The 25,083-nt window shown below is 41.4% G+C and overlaps 1 protein-coding gene across 3 annotated transcripts in view; it reads right to left on the reverse strand.

Moving 5' to 3' along the window:
- Srgap2 (SLIT-ROBO Rho GTPase activating protein 2) overlaps positions 1 to 25,083 on the reverse strand; it is a 233,408-nt gene that overhangs the window by 48,812 nt on the left and 159,513 nt on the right. For all 3 annotated transcript variants that reach the window (XM_021197309.2, XM_029538251.1, XM_029538250.1), the window contains exons 5-10: positions 23,648 to 23,710; positions 16,735 to 16,950; positions 15,631 to 15,759; positions 6,934 to 7,158; positions 3,341 to 3,442; positions 1,152 to 1,349 (exon numbers count right to left, since the gene is read on the reverse strand). In XM_021197309.2, coding sequence (XP_021052968.1) covers positions 1,152 to 1,349; positions 3,341 to 3,442; positions 6,934 to 7,158; positions 15,631 to 15,759; positions 16,735 to 16,950; positions 23,648 to 23,710 — 933 coding nt within the window. The remainder of the gene's footprint in view (positions 1 to 1,151; positions 1,350 to 3,340; positions 3,443 to 6,933; positions 7,159 to 15,630; positions 15,760 to 16,734; positions 16,951 to 23,647; positions 23,711 to 25,083) is intronic.

Raw genomic sequence — 25,083 nt, forward strand, 5'->3', positions numbered from 1 at the left:
ATAGGTCTTGTTTTTGTAAATATAATTTTAAATACATGCCTCATACAAATTTATTTTCTTCTTTCTGCTTCTAAATTTTACATAATGACCATGTTTTAAAATGTTTTTCTTTATATAACAAAAAATTTTGAGTTGTTTTAGAACAATATTCTTAAATCATATTCTTTCAAGAGTCTTCTTTGGGATTTAAAACTACAAAAACACCAAGGATTTGGAGTTTAACTAAGTGAAACAGATTTACAAAAACACCAATCAATCATGTTAGGGCTCTTAAAGAAAAAAGGAGAGTGCTCAAAGAAAAAAAAAATTAAACAAATTGTCCCAGCTGGAAGACAAATCTAATTTGCTCCATGCTGAGTGTGCTTCATGACTGGAAGACAAGTGATATCCTTTCATTTGCTCAGTGTGGATTGTCAATGGCCATGTGGTATCTTACAACTGAAAAGTCAGTTTTTCTTTTCTTGGTCATCATAAGATAAGGAAATAAATTTTGGTGCAGGCAAAAGTCAGACTTGGCAAGTTCAAAACAATTTAATTATTAAACAAAAGACCAGCTAACAGCTTCTTAAAAACTATTAAACTTTTGTACACACAGACACAGATACACACCTACCTATCTAAAAGGAGGTCTGAGAGAAATGAATATACTGCTCTAGAATTCTCTACAAACCCACCAAGTTGCTCATTTAAGTCTCTTTAACTTTTACCAATAATTAGAAAAAATAACTTCCTAATAATGGAACTTATATGATCATGTATTCAAATCACTTAGGAGAGACTTTAAATTTCTTAAAACAATATACATATTGGCTAAGATATTTGAATATAGTTCTCAAAAACCAATAAACTTAATTCCCTTGTCATGATCTCTTGTGAGTGAGAGGGCTACTATACTAGCTGGTTAAAAGTTTCCCTGATTTTTTTCTTAGTGATTTATTTAGGAGCATCCCTTTCTTTGAGGTCCCCAGAAGACACATAGAACTTGTAGATGCTTTTGCTTTAAATGTAGAGGTAGTGTCCAAGTATGCCAGGTTCACATCTTGTGTATTTAAAGCTTGCTTTTCAGACAGTTGGTGAAAACTCTTGGGTTCCAAAGCTCTTGTGGGCATCAGTGTCTACTGATGTTCTTTAAGGCCAAAGAGTGTCCTTACCGTGAAATAAAACTGTTCCGTCTCTTGCTGATTAGCTCTCCTCTTAGCAATGCTGGGCTTGCTCATGAATGTTTCAGAGACAGTTGATTTGACAGACTCCATGGAATTGCTATACTGGAAGCAGTCAGATACATCAAAATCCTCAACAGTCACAATGTCTTGAATGGTCTGCAGGGTGGCCTCCATTGTCTTTTTCACCTATAATCGTAATGGCCAAAAAATCATGAGAAGCAGACTATAAAATAGCAGGTGATAGAGCAACTAGGAGGAGCTTGAGAGAGAGAGAGAGAGAGAATGTCTCTCTTCTCAAGAGAGGGGTGGGAAGGAAGGATTACAGCTGCATTACAGATTACAGCTGCATTTCTCACTGAGCAGTATTGAGTGATGAACATCACAGGAACCCAGTTTCAGCACACTGCTCTCTCCAGCAAACACCTAAACTCCACTCTTTCTCTGCTGTGTACCTTTTATGTACTGTTTACTTTCTTCAAAGAGACTTATTGTATGTGTAAATGTTTTGCCTGCATGTGTGTGTGTCATGTGATGCCTGGTTCCTGTGGAGTCCAGAAGAGGATGCTGGAGCTGCTGGAATTGAAGGTAGGGATGGCTGTGAGCCACCATGCAGGTGCTGAAGCCAAGCCTGCGTCCTCTGCAAGAGCAACCAGTGTTTTTAACCACTTAAGCATTTCTCCAGCTCTAATATTTAGCTTAAGAGTTAGTACTATTTCTTTTTTATTTTTATTAGATATTTTCTTTATTTACATTTCAAATGCTATCCCGAAAGTTCCCTATACCCTTCCCCCCCCCCGCCCTGCTCCCCTACCCACTCCCACTTCTTGGCCCTGGCCTTCCCCTGTACTGGGGCATATAAAGTTTGCAAGACCAAGGGGCCTCTCTTCCCAATGATGGTCGACTAGGCCATCTTCTGCTACATATGTAGCTAGAGACACAAGCTCTGGGGGTACTGGTTAGTTTATATTGTTGTTCTACCTATAGGGTTGCAGACCCCTTCAGCTCCTTGGGTACTTTCTCTAGCTCCTCCATTGGGGGCTCTGTGTTCCATCCAATAGCTGACTGTGAGCATCCACTTCGGTGTTTGCCAGGCACTGGCAGGATATAGATATATCTCACAAGAGACTTCTATATCACGGTCCCTTCAGCAAAAACTTGCTAGCATGTGCAATATTGTCTGCGTTTGGTGGCTGATTATGGGATGGATCCCCAGGTGGTGCAGTCTCTGGATAATCCATCCTTTCGTCTTAGCTCCAAACTTTGTCTCTGTAACTCCTTTTATGGGTATTTTGCTCCCTATTCTAAGGAGGAATGAAGTATCCACACGTTGGACTTCCTTCTTCTTGGTTTTTTTTCTGTTTTGCAAACTGTATCTTGGGTATTTTAAGTTTCTGAACTAATATCCACTTATCAGTGAGTGCATATCTAGTGACTATTTCTTTATTATAATAGAAGTGCAAAGGAAAACAGAATAACATAATTGCAAAACAAGATTTCCAACATACTGAGCTGATTAAAATGTGATAGATCTTGTCCTTCAATGTTCCTGGCACTGTTTTGTGACCTTCAATCAATGAATGGGTTTGTTTTCCTATTTGCAAACTAAGTGACCCAACCCTACTTCTTAGTAAAATTAAAACTTACTACAAGAAAGAAGTCATCTGAGCTCAACAGAAACCTGGATTACCTTTTTAAACTGGATTGTTTTAAAACTTTTAAATTAAATTTCCTTTTAAAACTGGATATTAAAAGAAAATATCCTGTGTTTAGAAAAAAAAAAAAGTCACCCTCCTGTCAAAGGAGAGAGATGTCTGAAGTGTCAAAGTCAAAAGGTTTCTCTTTGAAAATGCTGGAAAAAGTCAGTCATGAGTGGGCCATTTCAGAGACTTGATATTGTTCCCACAGTGGCCAAGTGCCACTTTGATTAAATGTGTAGTGGGGAGGGGCATTTTGTAAAAGCCCAAAATAGAACACAATCTTTGGCAATGTACGAACAACTTCCTGAATTTCAAGGGCAGGATGTATCAGCAGGGAAAGCACCAGCCTCCATTTGGCCAGGAAATCTCTGTAATAGCTTGGGCATTCTTTGCATGCTCCTTCCACTTGCCCCTGATGGACAGCCATAAGTAGTTCAACAAGGAAACAGTGGCTCCGAACTTCCTAGGAAGGAAACACACCTCTTCATTCTCAATCTTCAAAGTGGATAAGCGAGACTGCAGCTGCTGGCATCTCTGCACCAGCTCACTCTGGACAGGCTGCTGGGCACAGAGTTGAGAGGCCTGTCAGAAAAAGCAACAGAAGGTCAGAAAAAGCAACAGAAGGTCATATATATATGTATATGACTCCAGAGTTCTCACTACTGCTCAAAATGATTTATATTGTATTACATCCCAACTACTGGAAGGCTTGCAGTTTCTATGTGCAAAAAAAAAAAAAAAAATTCTGAAGATGATGCATGTGAACTTCTAGACCAAAAGATATGTGAAAGGGGAGGAGAATCTGTTTGGAAAGAGTGTTTCTCTCTTTGTAACTCAAAGGCAGGCAGGTGTTGGGAGGGTAGGTCTAGCAGCAGCTGCAAATTCAGGGAATTCTGAGGAGGCTAGACAAGAGTGTTTCAAGCAGCCCTTGGTTCAGAAACCCAACACTTTGGCACAGTGAAGTTCCTGCCAAAGGTCCAAGTGGTCACCTCTCTGGCTCTTCCCCCCCCTCCCACTTCATACACTAGAGTTAAAAAGCAGGAGAGAAGTGGGCCAAGAAGCTAACTTGCTGCTGCTGGCCGCATGTATGTTTATAAATCTGGGCCATGCACAAGAGCTTTGAGTCAATGGGAAAGAGTTTATGTGAATATGGGAACAAGTTCATAAGCTCAAGTTAGAGAGCCCCAGAAGGCATGAGATCTGACAGAAGGAACTTGACATCTTTTAAATAGCTATCATTGTATCCCACTAGGTGTGAGATCCCCTGTACCCCCATCCCCAATTAACCAACTTTATCCTCTGTGAAGGAACAGCTGACGTAGAGTCTATAGATAAAGGTAAGGCTATGGCATGAGGTAATCCGATCTCCTGGATGATGGATGACAGGCAGAAGGCTAGGAAGTAAAGGATAGGACCCATGTGGAGGAAATGCCTGTCACTTTATTATCAAGTATCAAGTGTCCTTTAGCTCTTACCAGAAGAGACATCTGGATAGAATTTGGCTCCGTTACCCTCAGTAAAGACTGAGAATATTCATATACTTGTAAACCACTCTCTTACTCAAAAAATAAAACTTCTCTTCAAATGGAGGAGACTGGAAATTGACCTTTTTCCCCTTTGGTATTTAAGATTCCAACTGATTTGATCACTTCTTCAGCTGAGAGGCTTGTTCAAGATTTGGAGCTGATTTCACTATGGCTTTTAGAAGTAGACATAATGGAGAAAGCTTGTTGGCCAGATGGGTTACTGCCAAGAATGAAATTTCTGTTTCTGGCCCTGATGTCACCAGTCGTGCATCCAGTGCCCTCAAACCTCTGGGTGCACCAACAGTTGAAACAGGCAACAAGTCCTAGTGCATCCAAGAGCAGCTGACATCAGTCATATCTGCAGCCTGAGAACACCAGTGTAGCCAATTTCAGAGCTTCCATTAAAACGCTACCTGATCTTTGGCCCCATTTAAAGAACTTCCAGGCAGCTCCTTCCTTCTGCCTACAAATATCCCACAATGAGGCAGAAAGCCTGTTAGCAGGACGCAAGAATGACTTGACATCTTATCTCTAAGCCAGAATGGGAAATTCTGGCCCCTTTTCTGGCCAAGCCACGAATCAGCTGTATCATATACTGGGCAAAAGAATGAACTATTATTTTTTAAAGTCACCTTGGCCTAGAATGTAAGAATTAGAGGGAAAAAAATCACCTCCAATCCTGTTTCTTTAAGGAGCAGCAAAGCTGCTGATGCATGTTTTGTCAGTGATCTCTAGCCAGGATGCAAGGTAATGCACTCCATCTGTGCTTTAGAGTATGGAAATGTGGTTCTGACTGGGCAAGGAGGGGGACTGAGTACCCATCATTTGGATTTCCATTTATGGAGACATGCTGTTTGGCTCAGAAGAGAACTCAGATAATACCAGAAAATCAACCCATCCATTCAGATAGTCCCAAGTTCCACTTATTTTGGGGAAGGAATCTCAACAGCAGCTGGAGAAGGGGCTTAGAAGACAACTGTGAACAGAAAGCAAAGCAGGTGAGGAATGGGGCTTCCTGGGGCTGGCAATGCCCGCTTCTAATGTTAACACGATGCTGTCTTAGCTTTCTATCCTGTCTAGATGCTGACATCTACTCAGTCACAGCAATGGAAACAAACTGTAATGGGTTAGGTTTTCCCCAAAGAAGAAAAGGAGAGAAACCACTTCATATTTTATATATAAAACAGAGAAGTACCACTCCACTGTGGCCAGTCTATGACAGTGAACTGTCTGATTAGCATACTATTGATATCAGGCTAGAGCAAGGTCTCTAAAGAGTCTAGATTCTAATCCAGGCAAGCACTACTCCTGGCAAGAGCACCTTGCAGATTTGTGGAGTCTTCTCATCTACTCCTTGTGGTCTCACTAACTACTGTGGGGAGCTGAGGAAGCTTTTAAGAGAGTCTAAAAGAGTGGATAAAGTCCTGAATGAATGTGTATTGTTGACAAGGGCATGGTCATGTCAAGGACCAATGACATACTCTCCATCCAAACTAGCAGAACCTACCCGACCCCAGCTTTTCTGTACATGTGTCTGCTTTTCTTCATTCCCTGATCACCCCAGTTAGTTTTCTAGGACATAGCTACTTGGAACAGGGTGGGATATTCTCTGGGAGAACCATCCACTCTACAGATCAGGACAGTTGGATTAGATGGAACATGAACCTAGCCTTAAGGATAAACACATCAGTCAAAATCAAAGAGATATACTACAGGGTCTGAAAGAATAGAACAGTTTATCTGACAGGAAACACCCTCTCCTTCAGATGCAATAAAACTATCTACAACTCTAGTGTGGAGCACTGGGCTATACACAGACAGTCTGGTTTCCAGTCGAGTTGAGGTCTGAACCCTGGGACCCGGTAGTGATAATTTACCTCGTGGTGCGGAGCCTAGTGCGCACCACGATGTACAACGTCCACAAGCAGACCCCTTACTTCTACCCTCTCCTCTCCTCTCCTCTCCTCTCCTCTCCTCTCCTCTCCCTCTCTTCCTCTTACTCTCTAGCCTTTCTTCTCTCTCTCCTTTTCCCCTTTCTCTCCTCTTGGCCATGGTCGGTCTCTCTCTCTCTCTCTCTCTCTCTCTCTCTCTCTCTCTCTCTCTCTCTCTCTCTCTCTCTCTCTCTCTCTCTCTCTCTCTCTCTCTCTCTCTCTCTCTCTCTCTCACCTTCTCTCCTTTCTCCCTGCCTTTCTACAGAAAAGCTCTAAAACCATAGACTGTCTCTGTTCATCAAGGCCTGCTTACTCTCGCCTGTGTGGGAACCTCTCTCTGCCCTCTCTCCCATAACTCTAGGACTACAGGGTATTGCCCGGACCCCCGGTTGGGGTTGCCCCTTGTCCACCCCTCACCCCCCCCCTCAAGTGGGATCAGTGACTTAGATGCCCACCCAGGGCCGAGTGGAAAGCATCTGGCAGCCCTCCCATGTCCGCCTGCTGGACATGGGCTATCCTCCCTCTCCCCTCTTTTCCCCACACCCCCTTTTAGTTCCCACACACAAGTACATTCAAGTCCCTTTGGGGAAAGGTACAATATAGGGAATGGCCTTACCATATCTCCCATGTGGGGCTGGAATTCAAATTTCATAGGGGGGCAGAAAACATTGTTGTACATCTCCATGAGCCGTTGCTTGTCACTGATGGCATCTAGGTTTTCTACTGCATTTTCAATAGCATCCAGACCTTCATGTTTTGATTGTTCCAGATTTAATTCAGCAGATAGGAAAGTGCGTAGAGCCCGGTTCAGGCTAGCATGGTAGCCTAGGTCACAACACTGCTGTGGGAAGGAGAAGGCACATAAGCATACCACAGACATCCCAAGATCTGACAGGAAGGGAAGTGGTCTCAGGGTAGATCTGACCATATCAAGGTGACTGACTGACTATAACAAGAAGGAAGCTGAGATTACAATGTCAAGGCCTGGGTGAGAGTCCTTAGTTCTTGCCCCCTAGTTCACTGGTTAGCACACCATGTAGGGCACTAAGGTGGTTAGACAGAAGAAGCTTCATAAAAACAATGATAAGAGTTAACCAAATGATGTTTCATAAAAATGAGAATGGCCACGAGTTAGAGAATTCTGTTCTGTTTTCTGGTTTGTTTGGGGGATGCCATAACAACAAAATTCAACAATAATAACACTGCCTGCCATGATTCTCTGAGGGTTGTGGTTAGAAGTCACTACACAGCAAGCTTTCCAGGCCAAAGGAGCAGTCAGGAGTCAAAAATCTGGAGTGCTGTATCAGCAGTAAATTCACATATACTCAATACTAGGTAGATGGGAGAAGGAGAGAACAGAAGGTTGGTTGAGTCATGACATCAACTTTCAGTGATCTGGGACAAGTCTGAGCTGAAGAAAGCTAAACCACAAAGTCCTAAATGTAAGTGTTACTGGGAAGATTCTTATCATGTTTCTGATTTTCAACAACAAAAATGAAAAGAAGAAAATGCTATGAAAGAGGCAATTGTAGGAGTTGGAGAATGTAGGTCAACTGGAAAGGGGTGTGTCTAGCATGCATGGAGACTTAGGTTTGATTCCCCCGGCACTGCATAAACTGACTGTGGAGAAGCAGACCAGTAATCTCAAGCACTCAGGAGGGGGAAAGCAGGAGGATCAGAAGTTCAAGGTCAACCTCAGCTACATCATCAATTCAAAGCCAGTCTCTGTTTTTAAACAAAAAAACAACAAAAACCAGGGGTAGAGGAATAGTTCAATCAGTAAAGTCCTGGTGATGCAAATGTAAGGAATTACGGTTGATCACAAGCCTATGGATGAGGTGTCTGTAATCCTAGCACTGAAGAGGTGGAGAAAAGGACTTGATGGTTAGCTGGCTAAGATGAACTTTTGAGAATCCCGTCTCAAAAATCAAGTTCAGGACTTGAGAGATTGCTGTGGTTAAGAGTTCTTATTCCCCTTGTAAAAGACCTGCGTTTGGCTCCTAGCACCCATGCCTGCTTGTAGCACCCATGCCTGCTTGTAACTCCAGATCCAGGAAATCTAACACTCTCTTCTGGACTTGCATGGGCACCTGTACTCATGTGCACATTCATTACACACACACACACACACACACACACACACACACACACACACACACACACACGGAAACAAAACAAAACAAAATAGTAAAGGCTGAATCAAGCAACCCTGGAAAAGCTACTCCTATCCCATCCTCACACCTGTGTCCTCGACAGTTCAATGAACAAATATGACCAGTCCAGTGGTTTTCAAACTGTAGATCACAGCTCTGAAGTTCAATGTCAGCACCAGGTTATCCCTCAGAAGGAGATAGGCGGTGACCTCAATGAAAACAACTCTGCTCATTTTTCCACTCAATAAACTGGGATTCTATATGCAATCTGGTTTGAAGAATAAGTTCTTAAGAAAAAGTCTAGAAAAAAAACCCTCTGGATTAAATGTAATCCCAAATGCTCTTTTCAGCAAAGGCATTCTGTAATACTATGACAATATTCCCTACCCCTCCAATAAAGACCCCGAGATCCAAATTCCATGGCCATCAATTATCACCTCTATTATTTACACAGCTTTGATGTCCAGAGCCTGAGAGGAAATGTCAGAGAAAAATCTCTGGATAGAGTAAGGCCATCTGCCTGATTGTAATTTCACTGCATAAATAAGCATCAAATTAATTTCCTCAGCCTTTCCCTCTCATCATGATCACTTCAGGAACAGCCACTATTGGGGAAGAAAAAAACATGTGACAGGCTGCCTCCTTCCAGGCATCTGACACAAAGCTTGCAATGGAGTGCACATTGAACTGAGCTCTGGATTCAGTGCCAACAGACTCTGGCAGGTGCCTGGCTTCAGCGGGGTAACAGCAGTGACAGCATAACTGTAGCCAGAGGATCGGAAAACACCAAATTCAGTCGGAGGAAGAGCAAACAGAATCTAGACAAAGGCGGCTGATTGGGAGGCTGCACGTGCAGGGTCCCTTCCTCCTCTAGGAGATGCTGTTAAACTAATTGATCAGTCTGCCTTTGAACCTGTAAATCTTCTTGCCTATCTCTAAGATGTCCTACAGTTCTTAAGATGAACTCTATGCTTATCAGTGTAGTAAACAAAGGTAACACTGCCAACAGAGTGTGTGGGAGACTGAGAATAATTAGGGAGAGGCAGGGTGCTCCTCAGAAATCTTTATATATTTTTGAAACTTTACCTTCTTCTATCTCTATCCTAATCCATACCTTATTTTATAACAGTGTGGTCTGTCATAGAATATAGCTTTTAGCATGCCCCTGTTGAAGTGCCAAAAATACTTATCTCTACTTAAGCTAAAATTCACCTTCAGGTTGTACTTGTAAAGAATGCTACTGTTTGTTAAGGATGCCCACTACGTGCTAGACAGTGAACAGTTACGTATAGTCTACATCTTAACCCTCATATTCACCCCCCCCCCCCCCGCTGAAGTCTATATTATCTTAGTTTTCCACACAAGGAAGAAAAAAGCTCAATGAAGTTACCAAAGTTAAATGGGCAAACAAACACATAAAACACCTAAACTGTAATTTGTGTGCAGTCTATCTACTCAGCATCACTTCCCTTCATGCCCCCAGTTAGCCTCTGCTGAATTCCAGTGCCATACTCTCTGCAGAGGACAGAGTGTTGAAAAAGCATAGGCCTCTAGCCCAGAAAGCTAGTTTATCCCTCTGGCCTGAAAAAGGGGGAAATACCAGCTTTGTTGCTGGTTATATGGTAAACAGACAATACACTTCACACATACCTGGTACTGTGTAGACTTGAAACTAACACCAATCACAAGCATCCTCCAATCTACTGACCTCTACCCTTCAGCTCCTCACTTTTCTTTTCCTGAAATATTACCCTTCACTTTCACCTGCTGGAATTGGACTCACTCTTTAAGATCCATATTAAATTCTCAGCCTCTGGGAAGCCAGCCAGCCCTGCATTCCTGGTCCCACTTGGACTCAACTGCATTCATCCTCATATGACCCCCAATACAGGCAGTCATTCCAAGGCCTGCAATTTCATATCACCCCACCCAGAATGCAGGTATCTTAGAGTTTTCCAGCATCTTATTCCTGTCTACAATTTTTCCTAGTAGGTCTTATTCACGGAAAGCATTCAATAAAGTTGACTGATGGATACCACAGGCAAAGACTCCAGCTTCTCAGGAAATCATCTAGTGGGCTGAGTACTGACCCATATGTTCTACTGCATAGTCTAAGAACATCAGGGAGCTTTCCTAAGTGGCAACATTACCTCTATCACCATTCTGTAGCTTCTCTGTACCAATGAGTCAGGGTCAAACATACAATGTGCCCTCTGGTTCTACCATGCTTTCAGCTAACCCAGGAAACATGGACAGGGCCTTGGCCATCTACATATTTGTGTGTGAGTGTGTGTGTGGGGGGACTCAGCCTTCAGAAAAGAAGCAGTGTCTGGCAGGGTTAACTGAGATTTGGGTACTTCCCATGAGAATCCCAATGGGTAGAGAGAACACACAGTTTTGTTTATACCAGAAATAAATGCTATACAAATACTATAAAATGCTACACAAATACTATAAAAACTCGGGAGAAATAAATTTTTAGAAAATATTGAATAACAGAGGATCTAAATGTATGAGCTTTAAGTCCACAGTTCATGATCCCCTTACCAGCTGAGATTCTCTCTCAGATAATCTAGAGAAAACCTAGAAACAAAAAAATGAGTGCTTCATATCATCCTTCAATTTCTTACAGGAGAAAGAAAACCAACTATTCTCATAAAACTTCATAATGGGAAAACCAAGTTCTCTCATGTTCAGTTTCAGTGTATGTGGCATCATAGACTTTCTAGGTACACGCACGCATGACACTCCAGCTACCCATAACGGCAATGCCCTGTACTTCACTTACTCTTCCTCTCCGAGGCCAAGAGATAAGTATGAAGGTGAGGAAATTACACTCCAATGAGCCTACAGTCTTTACAACTACCAAGTGAGATCAAAGGGTCTTTTTTGGCTGAGAGTCAAGATTTTTCCATTATGAGTACTGTACTGGATAGCTTTGTGTCAACTTGACACAGCTGGAGTTATCACAGAGAAAGGAGCTTTAGTTGGGGAAATGCCCCCATGAGATCCAGCTGTGGGGCATTTTCTCAATTAGTGATCAAGGGGGAGAGGCCCCTTGTGGGTGGGACCATCTCTGGGCTGGTAGTCTTGGATTCTTTAAGAAAGCAGGCTGAGCAAGCCAGGAGAAGCAAGCCAGTAAAGAACATCCCTCCATGGCTTCTGCATCAGCTCCTGCTTTCTGACCTGCTTGAGTTCTAGTCCTGACTTCCTTGGTGATCAACAGCAGTATGGAAGTGTAAGCTGAATAAACCCTTTCCTCCCCAACTGCTTCTTGGTCATGATGTTTGTGCAGGAATAGAAACCCTGACTAAGACAAGTACGATATTTCATGTGGATTCTTACATCTTCTCTTACACTATACAAAGAAATTGTAGGCTAGTCCTTATGTCAGCTAAGTAACATTGATTAAAAATAACTTTTTATTTATACTTAATGTCTTAACACTGACTGAGTCAGACCCTAAGAAAGGAGGCAAAGTGGTAGTATATGACATGGACAGCAATGGCCTGGAATGACAGTCATCCCATGTCTTGAAAAAATCCTGAATACTGTTGAGTTCATTGTATCCACACACCTAGGCTCCCACTCACTCTTTGTTTCTTTGCTACACAACAGTTTGAGCATTTTAAATTGAAAAGAACAGCATAAAAAGGAAGAAACTATTGATAGATGCAAAAACTATGAATAATGCTAAAAAAATGTCCTGGGTGAAAAAAAAAAATCCAGATAGAAAAACTATATTCTGGAGCCAGCAAGAAAACTCAGTGGGTAATGACACTTGCTATATAAGCCTGGTGGCTTGAGATCAATCCCTATGCGTTCTGGTTTGTTGCAACTACTGACTTGATACAATCTAAATAATATGGGAAAAGTTGATCTGTGGAAATGTCTATGAAGGATTGCTTTGAGTGTTAACTTATGAAGAAAGACCCAGACCATTGTAGGGGGCACCATTCTCTATAGACAGAGTCCTAAGCTGTAAACGAGGGGAAAAAAAAAAAAAAGCTGGCTGAAGGCAAGGAAGCAAACAAGCAGCCAGGCAGAAAGCAAGAATGTTTATTCTTCCTAAGGATGTAATAATAGGAATATCTGCTTCTATTCCTGCCTTGACTTCCCCAGAATGATAGACTATAACTCTGGACTGTAACTAAATAAAAGGTTTCTTCATAAAACTGTGTTTTGTTATTTTATCACAGCAACAGAAATGGAAAACACCACAAAAAGGTGGAAGGAGAAAAATGAGTCTACAAAGTTGTCTCCTGGGTTCCACACATACACTGTAGTATGTACATGCCCACATACAGCCAAATAATAAATGAAATAAACTAAATTAAATTCTGTATTATCCTAGCTTTATGACATTCTCCAAAAGGCAGCATTAATTTAGAGTTTGAAGAGTTGAAATAGTGATTGCCTGGAGTTAAGAAATAAGAACTTTCTGAAATAATGAGAATATATTTTTATATTGTCTCTCTCTCTGTGTCTTCTGGGTGTTGTAAGACAGTCTCAGAGCCTAGACATCCACTTCCCAAGTGCTGAGATTCCATTTGTGTGCTGCCATGGCTGGTTGAAGATACTTAGTCTGTATCTTGCTAAAAACATAGGTTACAGGAATATGCAAATTTATCAAAAAGAAATCAAACTGTAACAACCAAACCAATCAATCAAGTTAATTAATCACGAAATGTAAATTCTACATGAAAAGAATGTTAAAAAGGCAAAATTAAAAAGCAAATCTGAATTAGGAGATAAATTTTTTTCCCCATTCAATAAACTATGTACTCAGCTACAAATTACTACTTAAGGTAAAGTAAGTCTTGGTTTCTGACTTCTTGGATCTTAAAAGAGACATACAGTGATCTTCATTTTAATTCTCAGCTCACAGTAAGAAATACATCTTACATACTTACAGACACACACACATACACGGATGCATAAGCACATACATGCCTAACATTAAGTTTTCATTAAAAAGATCGGCCATACAATAGTGTGCTCTGATCTGGTATTTTTTTCCCCTCATTCTAGTCTAATCATTTACGATAAGTTAAATGCATAAATATGACTTCATTGTTCCCTTAATGGATCATGTCTCATGGTTTGAAAACACTAGAGTGCATAAATATGTCTTAGGCAAAACCAGTTACATTCTATTTATAATCCTAATGCTGAATGCATACCTCACTCCATAAATGTACTAGCGGATTATGGAGGAGAGTAGTGGCATCTACTTTGTAAAAAGGGGTAATGTCTATTCTACAAAAATAAAAACCAAACAACAAACAAAATAGGATACAGTCAAAACACAACCCAAAGACCATATTTGCTCATGGCCTGGAAGGCTGCCTGTCTGGACTGCCGCAGCCCTGGACTTGTTCGCCATCCTCTAAACCTATGTCCTGTTAAGTAGGTACTACAGAGGCTGTCTTCTTTTCCAGTGGCTCTTCAAACCACATCATGTGAAACTTAGGCTCTCTGAAAGGAAAAAATACAAAATATCTTGCTTCTTCTATGATTTTTTTAAAACAGCTACCCATGCCTAACGAAGGCACTATGGATTACTAAGATTGTAAGTCATATATATATATGCCTCTTTTCTCCTGAATTAAGCAATTTATTGAAATTGGTACAAATATTCTCTAGAGGCAAAAGGAAGAGGACAGGCCAGTAAAAAGGGTGTAGCACCCTGTCTGTTCTAATTTTTTATCTTACTTGTTTTTACCAAATGTGAGATAAACAGCAGAAAGTGAGCAGAGAAAGTGACTGTCTTCCTTGTGTTGAGAATGGGCCTCTACTAACAGTGAAGAATGAAGGGACTGGTTTAGGATTTTGACCTCACTGAAGGACAGTGTTCAGATTGGCATCAACAAGCAGAGAGAACAAAGAGGAGCCTGAACAGAGACCAGGGCTCCACTTACCAGCTGAGACGATGACATTGAAGGCCTTAGAAGGCCAAAACCTATGCATCAAAACTCCCTGGCTGAAAGGATACCAGTCTGTATTTTAGAAAAGTTCCCTGATGTAGGCCAGATTTAAACAGTCCAGGTCTTTATTTTACTAGGAGCAGAGGGGCAGGAAATAAAGTAGAGTTCAGAATAATTCAGTAGCAAGCCCAAGATATGCTAACTAGTAACAACGTAATAGTGAATCTGAGCCCAGATCCCTACAAGATGTAAAGCATAGCAGGTGTACTTGTGAAGAATCGTGATAGAAAATCATGTGCAGCTTGGCTAGAGTCTTACAGCTTAGCAGCCATTGCCAAGAACCTGAGGCAAACAACGGGTCTCTGAAAGGATATTGCTGATGCCCTAGAGATTGGACTGCTGATGCTCAATCAGCTGGGTCCAGAGCCACTCTGGTGACTGGAAAAAGACATGAGAGAGGGTATTGGGTCAGACTGCAGTCTGTATGTGAGAGACATTTTAGGACAGGAATTGAGGAGAAGCTGTGAGAGATCAAAGCAAAAACTAACCCATAAAGTCAAAGACGAATGACTGTGCCTGCTGCCTACAAAGCATACATTCATCTCTCTCATTTTTGTGACACATTGCAAAAGAGAACATTTGGATATCTTCTAGTCAAGATGCTAGTTTGCAGCACATTGCAAACCCAAACCTTAGGTAAGTATGTCTCTTAATTCCCTGGGTCACAAATTAAGACAGCATTGTGTATCCACAGGGGTGATGTGATAATGAATGAGGAGATCCCAAGAAACATGAACTGATTAATAAACATAAGGAAGACATTCTAACTCTTCTTGTCATTGCTTTGTTCTACAAGCTTCAATGTAAAACACTATTTCTTGACAAACAGAACACAGAAGTCATGAACATGGGTTTAGGAATCAGAACTTGGTATAAATTTTGCTTCAGCCTTTTACTAACCCTGGGTAAATCACTAAACCCTGATTTACTAGTCAACAGCAATAGACGGTATTGCTTTGTTCTCATGGAGTGTTGTGAGGAGTGACTGATATAAGGTGTATAAGGTGCAAATGACCATTGTAAAGGTGCTGCACCTTATACACCTTATATCATGTTCACATTGTTCTCAAAATGGCCAAGATGCCTGAACACAGAAATGAGGAACACGTGACCATGTTTCTGAAACTAAGCAAGAGGTGGCCCCAGCCTTCCACCCCAGCTTTAGGTACTTACATCGATAATATCAGACAGGTCATGGATATAGTACTTGAAGACAGATGCATTGGTTGCCTCCAAAGCCAATAAATACTCATTCCGGGCTTTAATGGCCTTCAGCTTATTCTCTGTGTACTTGGCTTGTCGCTAAAAAGAAAATGCAAGTTCACTTTTAGTTTTTTTTTTTTAATTAAAAAATGAAAAACAAATACTTATTTTTGACATATACATGTGAAGCTGTGTGTATGTTCGTATGCACACATGCCTGTACATCTCTGTGGATGTTGTAAGGTAACTTGCAGGAGTTATCTCTTCTTTCTACAATGTGGGCTCCTGGTTTTGGACTCAGTTTGCCAGGCTAAGTGGCAACCCTACCTGATGAGCCATCTTGATGACCCATCACTGTTACTGTTATGATTTTGGTTTAAAGAGAAGGCTGTTCTGGGAGAGATGAAGGCCAGAACATCAAGGGCTCCCTTTGCTGCCATTCTCTGTGTGTCCCCTCTTTCAAGTGGATCAACTCTGATGGAAAGGTTCAGATGTGCATGCTACAACAATCCTGTCTTCACACACTATTCTCCATCATGTTGTCCTTGAAGAGGTGCCTCTAACCTCTACCCCAGATCCTGGTATTGAAAGCCAAAATACAAGGTCTAAAGTCTGCCTTATTTCTCAAGTCAATAGGGCATTTCACTTGATTTGGAAAATGGGATGAGAAAAGTGACTACAGTTTCCTGTCAATAAACTTGACATTAAAATCTGAGAGTTTGGACTGCAGAGATGGCTCAGTGGTTAAGTGCACTGACTGCTCTTCCAGAGGTCCTGAGTATTCCCAGTCTGTAATGGGGATTCAATGCCCTCTTCTGGTGTGTCTCAAGACAGCGATAGTGTACTCATATACATGAAATAAATAAGCAGATCTTTAAAAAAGAAGAAAAAAGAAAAAGAAAATCTGAGAGTTCACATGGTTAGGTTTTTCCAATAGCCAGGATTCCTGGCAAGACACAGAAGGATTCTTTGTGAATGAAAGGAACTACTTTATTCAGCTCTTCATAGCACCTATTATCAATCTTGCCTTCCAAGCATCCCTTCCTGTCTCTACAGTTGCCAGAGCACATATACCTTCTCCTTCATCTTCTCAATCTTCTTCACTGAGCTCCTCCGGACATGTTTCTCCTCAATGCGGACATTGGCTGTGGAGTCAGGGGAGCGAGGGGTCTGCCGGTCCTCTTGCTTTACTGATTTGCCAATTTGCTTCTCTTCTTGCTTCTCTGCTTCCTTCAGTTTGCTCTGCGCACTGATGCTGTCAGCATTGTACATGTGATATGTCTTCATGACCTGTAAGATATTTCCCCCAGAGGTCAAGCCAATGGATTCAACTTGTTACAGACTAACAGAACTCAGCAGGGCCTCTCCTACACGAAGTAATATTCACATCTTTCTAAGGGAAAATCCAGTAATGTCTGGTTCAGCACATGTATATTAAGGTCTATACCCAAGTATAGGACAGTTTATTGCAATGATTCCATATTAATTTCATCACTTTTCAAAACCTTTTATTCATTCTTATCTGTAAGCATGACTCTTATACTGACTCAGTAATTTCTATTGCTTGGTCACCTCATGGTACTAAGTAGACAAGAAATAAGAACACCTCTCTCAGACCCTAAGGGTCTGCTTTATCTCCATTAGATACCTGATGTTTCTCACAGAAATATCAATGCCACCTACCATTTACTGAGTACGTAATATATTTTTGGCTTTGTGCCAAGTAGCCCCCTCCACACACGCACTCGTTGATTTCATTCATGTAACAATTCTATACCCTAGACAATGAAGACTGTAGACCTGCACAACTCAGATAAGAGGCTGGTAAAGAAGACAATTCATATCAAGTGTAACTGAAATTGGTCACAAGCAGGAAGAAACATAAAAAGAGAGCCATTGGGTAAGGTGTGGTGGTATCCGGTGGTGCTTGCCTTTAATTCCTGCAGTCTGGAAGTAGTGCAAGAAAATATCAATGAGTTCAAGGCCAGCCTGGTCTACAAAGTGTTCATAGGATAGCCAGGGCTATATATAAAGATTTTGTCTTTAAAAACCGGAGGGGGGGGGAGGAACATAATTTTTCAAAAGAGCTACTGTCTAGGAATTGAACACTTTTTCTTAGCAAGAAGGCCAGGAAGATAGAGTCTCAGCTCATTTCTAGTCCTCTGAAATATATTACATCCAGTTAAACAGGGGCCAACTCTACTCTGCAGGAAGTTCCTGTTTCCACGTAGGCAGCTTTCAGATTCTATGTGGGATTAAAATGCTTCATAACAAATCAAGCAACTGGAAATTCACAAGTGCTAAAATTTTGATGTCATGAGGTTTCTTTGAAGAGGAGCAGAAAACCTAGGAGTAGGGAGGACTTGTGAGTGGCTGACAACAGAGGAAAGTACTGACTCAATATTACTAACAATCTCTAGCATTCAGCACACACTGTGTGTCAGTTCTGTATGTGCAGACTCAATCCACACAACAACTCTATGAAAGACATGTGAGCATTTCTACTTCTAAAGATAAGGAAGTAGGTCTCAACAACATTACTTACGGCACTGAAAGTCTTACAACTAGTAGATGGCAGAGTCAGAATTCAAACTTAGATCTATCTAACTCCAAAGTCGATATCTTATCCACTAATGGACGGTGACTATCCTCTACATAGGACTGAAGATGGACTACCTGGGAGGAAAGATAAAGGACAGGCAAGGAAATCCTGAAGAAAGACGCTGATCTCATTTAGAAATGACACTGCTCAACTGAGAGCAGCATCTCAATTAGGGGCTGTTTTAGACTCCAGAGAACAATTGGCAATGTCTAGAACTTAGAAGTTGCTAGTAGGTAGAGACAGGGAGACATGAAGAGTCCATAACAAAAACATGTCTGTTTTAGAATTTCAGTGGTGCTGAGGCTGGGAAAACCTGGTACCTTGTGGGTATGCCGAGGTTCACCTGGAGTTGGAAGAGGAATACAGAAGTACAGTACAGCCTCAATTATGTCACATTTTAGATTGAGAGAAATTTAAATATTCACCTCACAGTGAACCTGGCATCATTTCCTGGAAGCTTCACTTTCCACATACTCTGTGTACCAACAATCAATGGTATTAACAAAGCTTTTCTAGGAAACCTGACCAGATCATTATTTATCCAGGTTAAGAAGTTAGAAAGGCACCTGCCCTGCTGGCTGAAGAAGGGCAGACAAGGGGATCTTTTTCTCTTTTTTCACTTGAATGAGACAAAGGAATTCAAGCACTAGAGTAAAGCATTATAAAACAATGAATTTTTATTTTATGAAGTACAGGCTAAAGAGGAAACATGGCAAATGAGCATGGGATATCAAAGCACTCAAATGTAATAAAACCAGAAACTTGCCCTTAAAGAATACAAAGAAGCCTCTCATGAAAAGAAATTAAATTTTTCACAGTTAGGAAATATATATGCTTCACTTCCAAAATATGAGTAAGCAGTCAGGTGTGGTGGTGGACACCTTTAATCCCAGAACTCAGGAGACAGAGGCAGGTGGATCTCTGAGTTTGAAGCCAGGCTGGTCTATAGAGAGAATCTAGGATAGCCAGGACTATACAGAGAAACCCTGCCTCAAAACCATATGTATGTATGTATGTATGTAGGTATGTATGTACGTATGTATGTATCTATATTTACATAGAACAATTTTCAGACATTTGAGGAGGTTTCCAATGTTTTCTAAAATTTTCAAGACCCCAATAAGGGGTCTTGGAGGAAACAAGGAAACTCAGAGGAAACAGTATATATATATATATATATATATATATATATATATATATATATATATATATACTGAAAACAGTTTATCAGTAAGAGCCCAAGAGAGATGGAGAATGGGAAAGATATAGCAATATGAAGTAAGAACTCAATGAAGGGAGTTGGGGAGAAGATAGGTGAAAAACACAAGACTTCCTGGCAACTGGCAATTAAGATTCCATTCCTGTACCTCTTCAAGAAGCATGAGCCATGCCCTCCTACCACAGACTTGTAAAAGAGTTTAGCACCTTATTTTCATTTGCTACCTCATTTTGCTGCACCCCCACTCCATATTAAAACCAAATGCCCTGAGTTTAGCACTAACTCTTATTTGTCTTTATATGGCTAATGCCTAATGCCAGGGTCAAATAGACAAACAGTATAAAGTGTCTCACTATCCCTCTCCCCCGCCCTCTCTCTCAAGTTACTGTTTCTTTGACTCTTCATGGCCAATCCATGTGGCTTCCCTGCCTCCATATATACTCTTTCCTGTAAGGGCTTCCTGGGTTTTCCAGACACAGCCTCTCTGTACAATTGAGGCAGACAATCAATCCAACACTTCTTTAGGAAGTACTGCACTCTGACTTCAAAGGCATTCCTACAACATCAGAAAGAAAATGAAAACCACTTAACTATGGCTTACAAGCTAGCCAGCTCATTGTGATGGAGAGGGGGATAATGGACCAGCATACATATGTGCAAGAATCACTGGGATTGCTCTCTGGAAGAACAGCTGTGGGAAACTCCCCCTGGCACATAATGCTAACACAGGGAAATCAAAGCCCCTCCAGGCAGAAAAAGAAGGTGCAGAGGAAAAGCTGGCTACTTATCATGGGGTTCTGGATCTCTGCTCAAGGGCATCTTTATTTAGAACTACCTGGGCTCTGCCCCTTGGCTCATCAAAGTTTAAAAGTACTCAGATGATCAACCCTTGAGTAATTGGTTCCCTCAAATTCATGGGTGTTAGAGGCAACTGCAAGAAGACCACTGAAAAATACAGTGGTCTTTATCTCTTCTTTCAATGACCCATAAACCACATATGATTGGTTGATTGATTGATTGATTTCTTTTTCTTCCTTTTTTTTTTCTTTCTTTTAAGACAGGGTTTCTCTGTGTAGTCCTGGCTATCCTGGAACTCACTCTGTAGACCAGGCTGGCCTCAAACTCAGAAATCCGCCTGGCTCTGCCTCCCAAGTCCTGGGATTAAAGGTGTGCACCACCACTGCCTGGCCACATATGATTTCTATTGCTGACAGGATCAGTGAAAGCAGAAGTCCTTTCCTGTTTTCTTAAATAGAGCAAATAGGGAAATGCTCTTTAGAAGAAACTCTCCCTATTTTTTCCTAATGCCCAAAGAGTATATATATGGCAAATAGCTTTCCAAAGCCAGCACATGGTAGTATCAAGTTCCTGCTTGAGGAAACCACTATCTCATGTAGGGTGACTAACATCCTGCTTTCTCCAAGACTACCAATTCAGCACTAAAAATATGTCCTAGGAAACTGTTTAAGAGAAGGTTTCACTGTGTCACCCTGGCTGGCCTGGAACTCACTATGTAGAACAGGCTGACTTTGAACTCAACAGATCCACCTGCCTCTGCTTCTCAAGTATTGAATAAAATGTGGCTTCATGAGCACTAGGCTAATCAGCAAAAAGGATGGATAGTCACCTGAATCTCAGACCAGTCCTAAGCTATTCTCACCCTACATAAGCAACAACTCTTAATTCTAGTCGGTAACTTTCCTAATAATCTATACAGAATCTTCAAATTTACTTGGTTCTTAACTATAGTCTCATATTTTGAAAATATGAATTCCTCAATCATTGTCAGTCATATGGTATGCAGGTATCAGAGCATGTCACTTGCTGCTGCTTCTGGGGAACTGCTGGGTGGAAAACAACAAACTTCACACCAACTTTCATCATCATGCTGACTTTTGCAGTGGGAGGTGTCCTTTCAAGTGTGTGCATCTAGCAGTCAGAGCAGGACAGATTCTCAGGTGTCTCATTTAGCAATCTAGGCTCAGCACACCCGTGCTTTTCAATCTTGGTGCTACTGACATTTGGAGCTTGATAACTATTGCGGCAAATTGTTCTGTACATTGTAGGATCCTCCAGTCATGACAGCTTAAAACATCAGCAGACACTGCCACACATTCTACTTCGTAGGAATTGGGGAGATCATCCTGTTTAAGGCTCAGTGTACCAGAGTCTGTCCTGTCCTCTCTGGAAGTTCCTGGTGTCTTCTTCTGTTTTTCTTTTTCCATTTAGATGTAAATAGCTAAGCCTTATTTGGGACTTGACAAATCTTAAGTATAATAATTCACCTCAAAGCAGGGAGCAGCACACACACTAATTCTGCGTGTGGATGCTAGGCTTTATGCTCTGTATTAACTATGGGCTCACGGTGGCCACAGAAGCCATTGCCAATACTGGTCTGAAGACTAAGCATAGAGGTCTCAGGGCTGGGAGATGGCTGAGTACAGAAGCCTAATGACCTGAGTTTGATCCCCAGATCCCACAAGGTGGCAGGAGAGAACAAACTTCTAAGACTGGTCCCTTATGCACACCCAAAATAAATACTAAAAATAATATTTAGGAGATGGTAGGCACAGGGCTGGGGCAGGTGGGGAGAATCTTCCATCTTGTCCTTCATCAGCAAAAAGCAGCAAGCTCCATAGTTTTCATCCTTATTCCATCACAGCTTACATATTGCCATTTGCTTTCTAAATCAAAGCTTATGAAGTAAGGCAAAGCTAACAGGTCTTTAGACTCTGTTCTTCCTCTGCCGCCTCACTGCAGAAGCAGTATGCTGGGTCTGAGTTGGTTTGAGGTTTGTTGCTCGACTTCTGATAAAACAGCAAATAGCAAAGGCTCAAGATGCTTATTTATGGGGAAAGCAGGAGTCCTAGACAATAGCATGTGACACTGTTACGTTAGAGAGTTCTACAGAGGCAAGACTCAGCTCTTCTTGGTACCTAGAAGATGCTCCAAAGATAAAGAGAAGTTAAGCAATGAAAAGATAAGGTTCAGGAAACTTATCAACTCTGAAAATGGTTCACAAGACCATGCTTCTATTTTTAAAAAGTCCTAACTTCATTTGAGAGAAATAAAAACTTAGGGGATAAGGAGTACCAGCTATTACTTGGCTTCAGAGATTAAGAGTCAGTGAATAGAAATTCAAAACAACTGGAGCATCACTGGAGACAAATTAGATGACCACTCAAGTCTATTTACCAACAGTTACCATGACATACTGGCCACACCTAAACTTCTGGATCAAGAATTTGAAATTCTGATCTCAGACACTTGTGGAGCACATCACCACTGTCCTCCCATCCTGTGAAGGAAGGGGGTAAAGTATGGAGAGAGATAGGAGGGAGGGAGGGAGGGAGGGAGGGAGGGAGGAAGAAGGAAATACAAAAGGTCATTTTCACCTTCAAATAGGTTAGGGCACCTTAGAAAATGACACATAGTGCTGGCACATCCAAACTTTGGAAAGGGTCTGGAAAAGCTACAAGTTGTACATCTGAAGTATTCCTTCTTTGGCAGCAGGAACTTCCTTGGTGTGTGTTCTCAATATAATTAAAACATGGCTGAGAGAAAACAAACACCAGTGCTCCTGAGGCACACTGCACATTTCAGCTACAAACCACAGTCGGAAGAGTTCAAAGCAGACTGCCTTCTTTCCTCCAAGGCCGAAGCTTACCTCTCTGCTGTGTTTGCCATGTTCTCCTTGCCTGAAATGATGCTGCACATTGAAGACTTTAGGAATCTGTGCTTCCCTTTACAGTATCTGCTCTAATCTCAAACCACAATTAATCTAAGTTCTAATGCATAGTTTAAGACTATAGATGCTTTCCAATATGCAGAAGTATGATGTAGACTACATTCCTTGTTATCAAGTTTGGGGTCCCTAGCTTGCTGGTAGTGGTACCCCAGATGTGCTGGTAACCTAGACCTTGGCTGGTTTCTTTCCATGGTGCCCCAGATGAAGCCAGAATAAAATTGCACAACTGGAAAAATATTTTTTGGCTCATTTAGTTTTGAAAAAAAATTAGTGTGGAAAAAAAATGGGTGGGTCACCCCCAATGGGGAATAGGCACTGTCCTGAGCCTCAGCTGAGTTCTGTTGCTGACGTGAGTATGCAAACTGCCAAATGCTGCTTCTCTCTATGATAAAAGAGCTAGGCAGTCCATCGGATTTACCGAGTAAAGCTCGTTCAGGACCTTCATCAAATCATCTTGGAGCTGCTGGCCAACTTCTTTACTCTGTAAAGAAAAGAGGAAGGAAGGTTAATTGAAAACCAGAAGGAGATAGGAGGTGGCAGCAAAGACAAGAGCAGCACAGGCTCTACAAATGACACAAATTCAATTATAGCCCAGTATTTAACCTAGCAAATCAGATAACCAATTATGTCAGTTTACTCAGAGTTTTAATGAAATGAAATGGGCCTTTTCTATAGTCCAGTAGAGACAATCATGTAGAGGGAAAATAGGTTACAGCCCTTGATTTTTCAAATTGGTCTCAGAAGCAGGCTTGAGAGCCACATCCTACCCAGCAACTGTGGTTAGATAGACCATGCTTTCTCAGATATTTGGAGGCAAAACTCCATTGGATCCCTAAGGAAAATAAGGTGTCCAACATGATTAGACAGCAAAAGAATATAAACATTCAAGGACTTCAGAGACCCTAAACTCAGCAGAAAACTCCAAGCAGGAAGGTACTGTACTTCTAAACTGAAAGCAAATTGACCTCAGCAGGCTGGTGTCCACAGGATGGGGCTGCACATTCCTTCTCCATAGAAGGGAAAAGCACCTAAAACTGAGTGCATTTGTTTTTTCTGGCATAGATGTTAAGACCTACAGGTCCCCCAATTCTCACTGTTTCATTTCTTCCCCAACTTCCTAAGGCAGTGGTTCTTCAATAACAATGTCTTGCAATAGCAGTTACTGCTACCTAATTCTGATAATATTAAGGAGTTTCCAACAGACTAATTCTGAGCAGCAGTAGCTCTCTGATCTTTTACTGTTGCCTACCCTAGGGTGCATCTGACCATGAAGAATAGGAGAAATAGGGCTGGAGAGATGGCTCAGTGGTTAAGAGTGCCGACTGCTCTTCCAAANGTCGTGAGTTCAAATCCCAGCAACCACATGATGGCTTACAACCATCCGTAATGAGACCTGATACCCTCTTCTGGGGTGTCTGAAGACAGCTACAGCAAGGCATTGGGGCCAGAGTGAGAAAAAAAAAAGTATCTGAAGATAGCTTCAGTGTACTTAACATATAACAAATAAATAAATCTTTTTTAAAAAAGACTTATAAAAAATAGTAGAAATAGAAGAATGGAGAAGTAGGAAAGAAATGTACTTTCTATACCAAATGTTAATAGCCAAAAATGCAGAGAATAAAAACAATTGTTTACTGTTTTCAGAACCAAAAATTCAGATACTTACAACAGCTGAGCACACTCTTTTTACTTTTCCATACTAGGAATTGAACTTGGGATTTTGTGGGTACCAGGCAAGCACTCTACCACTGAGCTGCATCTCCAGCTATTAAATGACATATCACAGCTCATTTCTGAAGCAAGGGAAGAGTCCTTTCATTCATCATTCACACACTGTGTGTGTGTGTGTGTGTG

The sequence above is a fragment of the Mus pahari genome, chromosome 5 (assembly GCF_900095145.1).
Source record: "Mus pahari chromosome 5, PAHARI_EIJ_v1.1, whole genome shotgun sequence".
Lineage (NCBI taxonomy): Eukaryota > Metazoa > Chordata > Mammalia > Rodentia > Muridae > Mus > Mus pahari.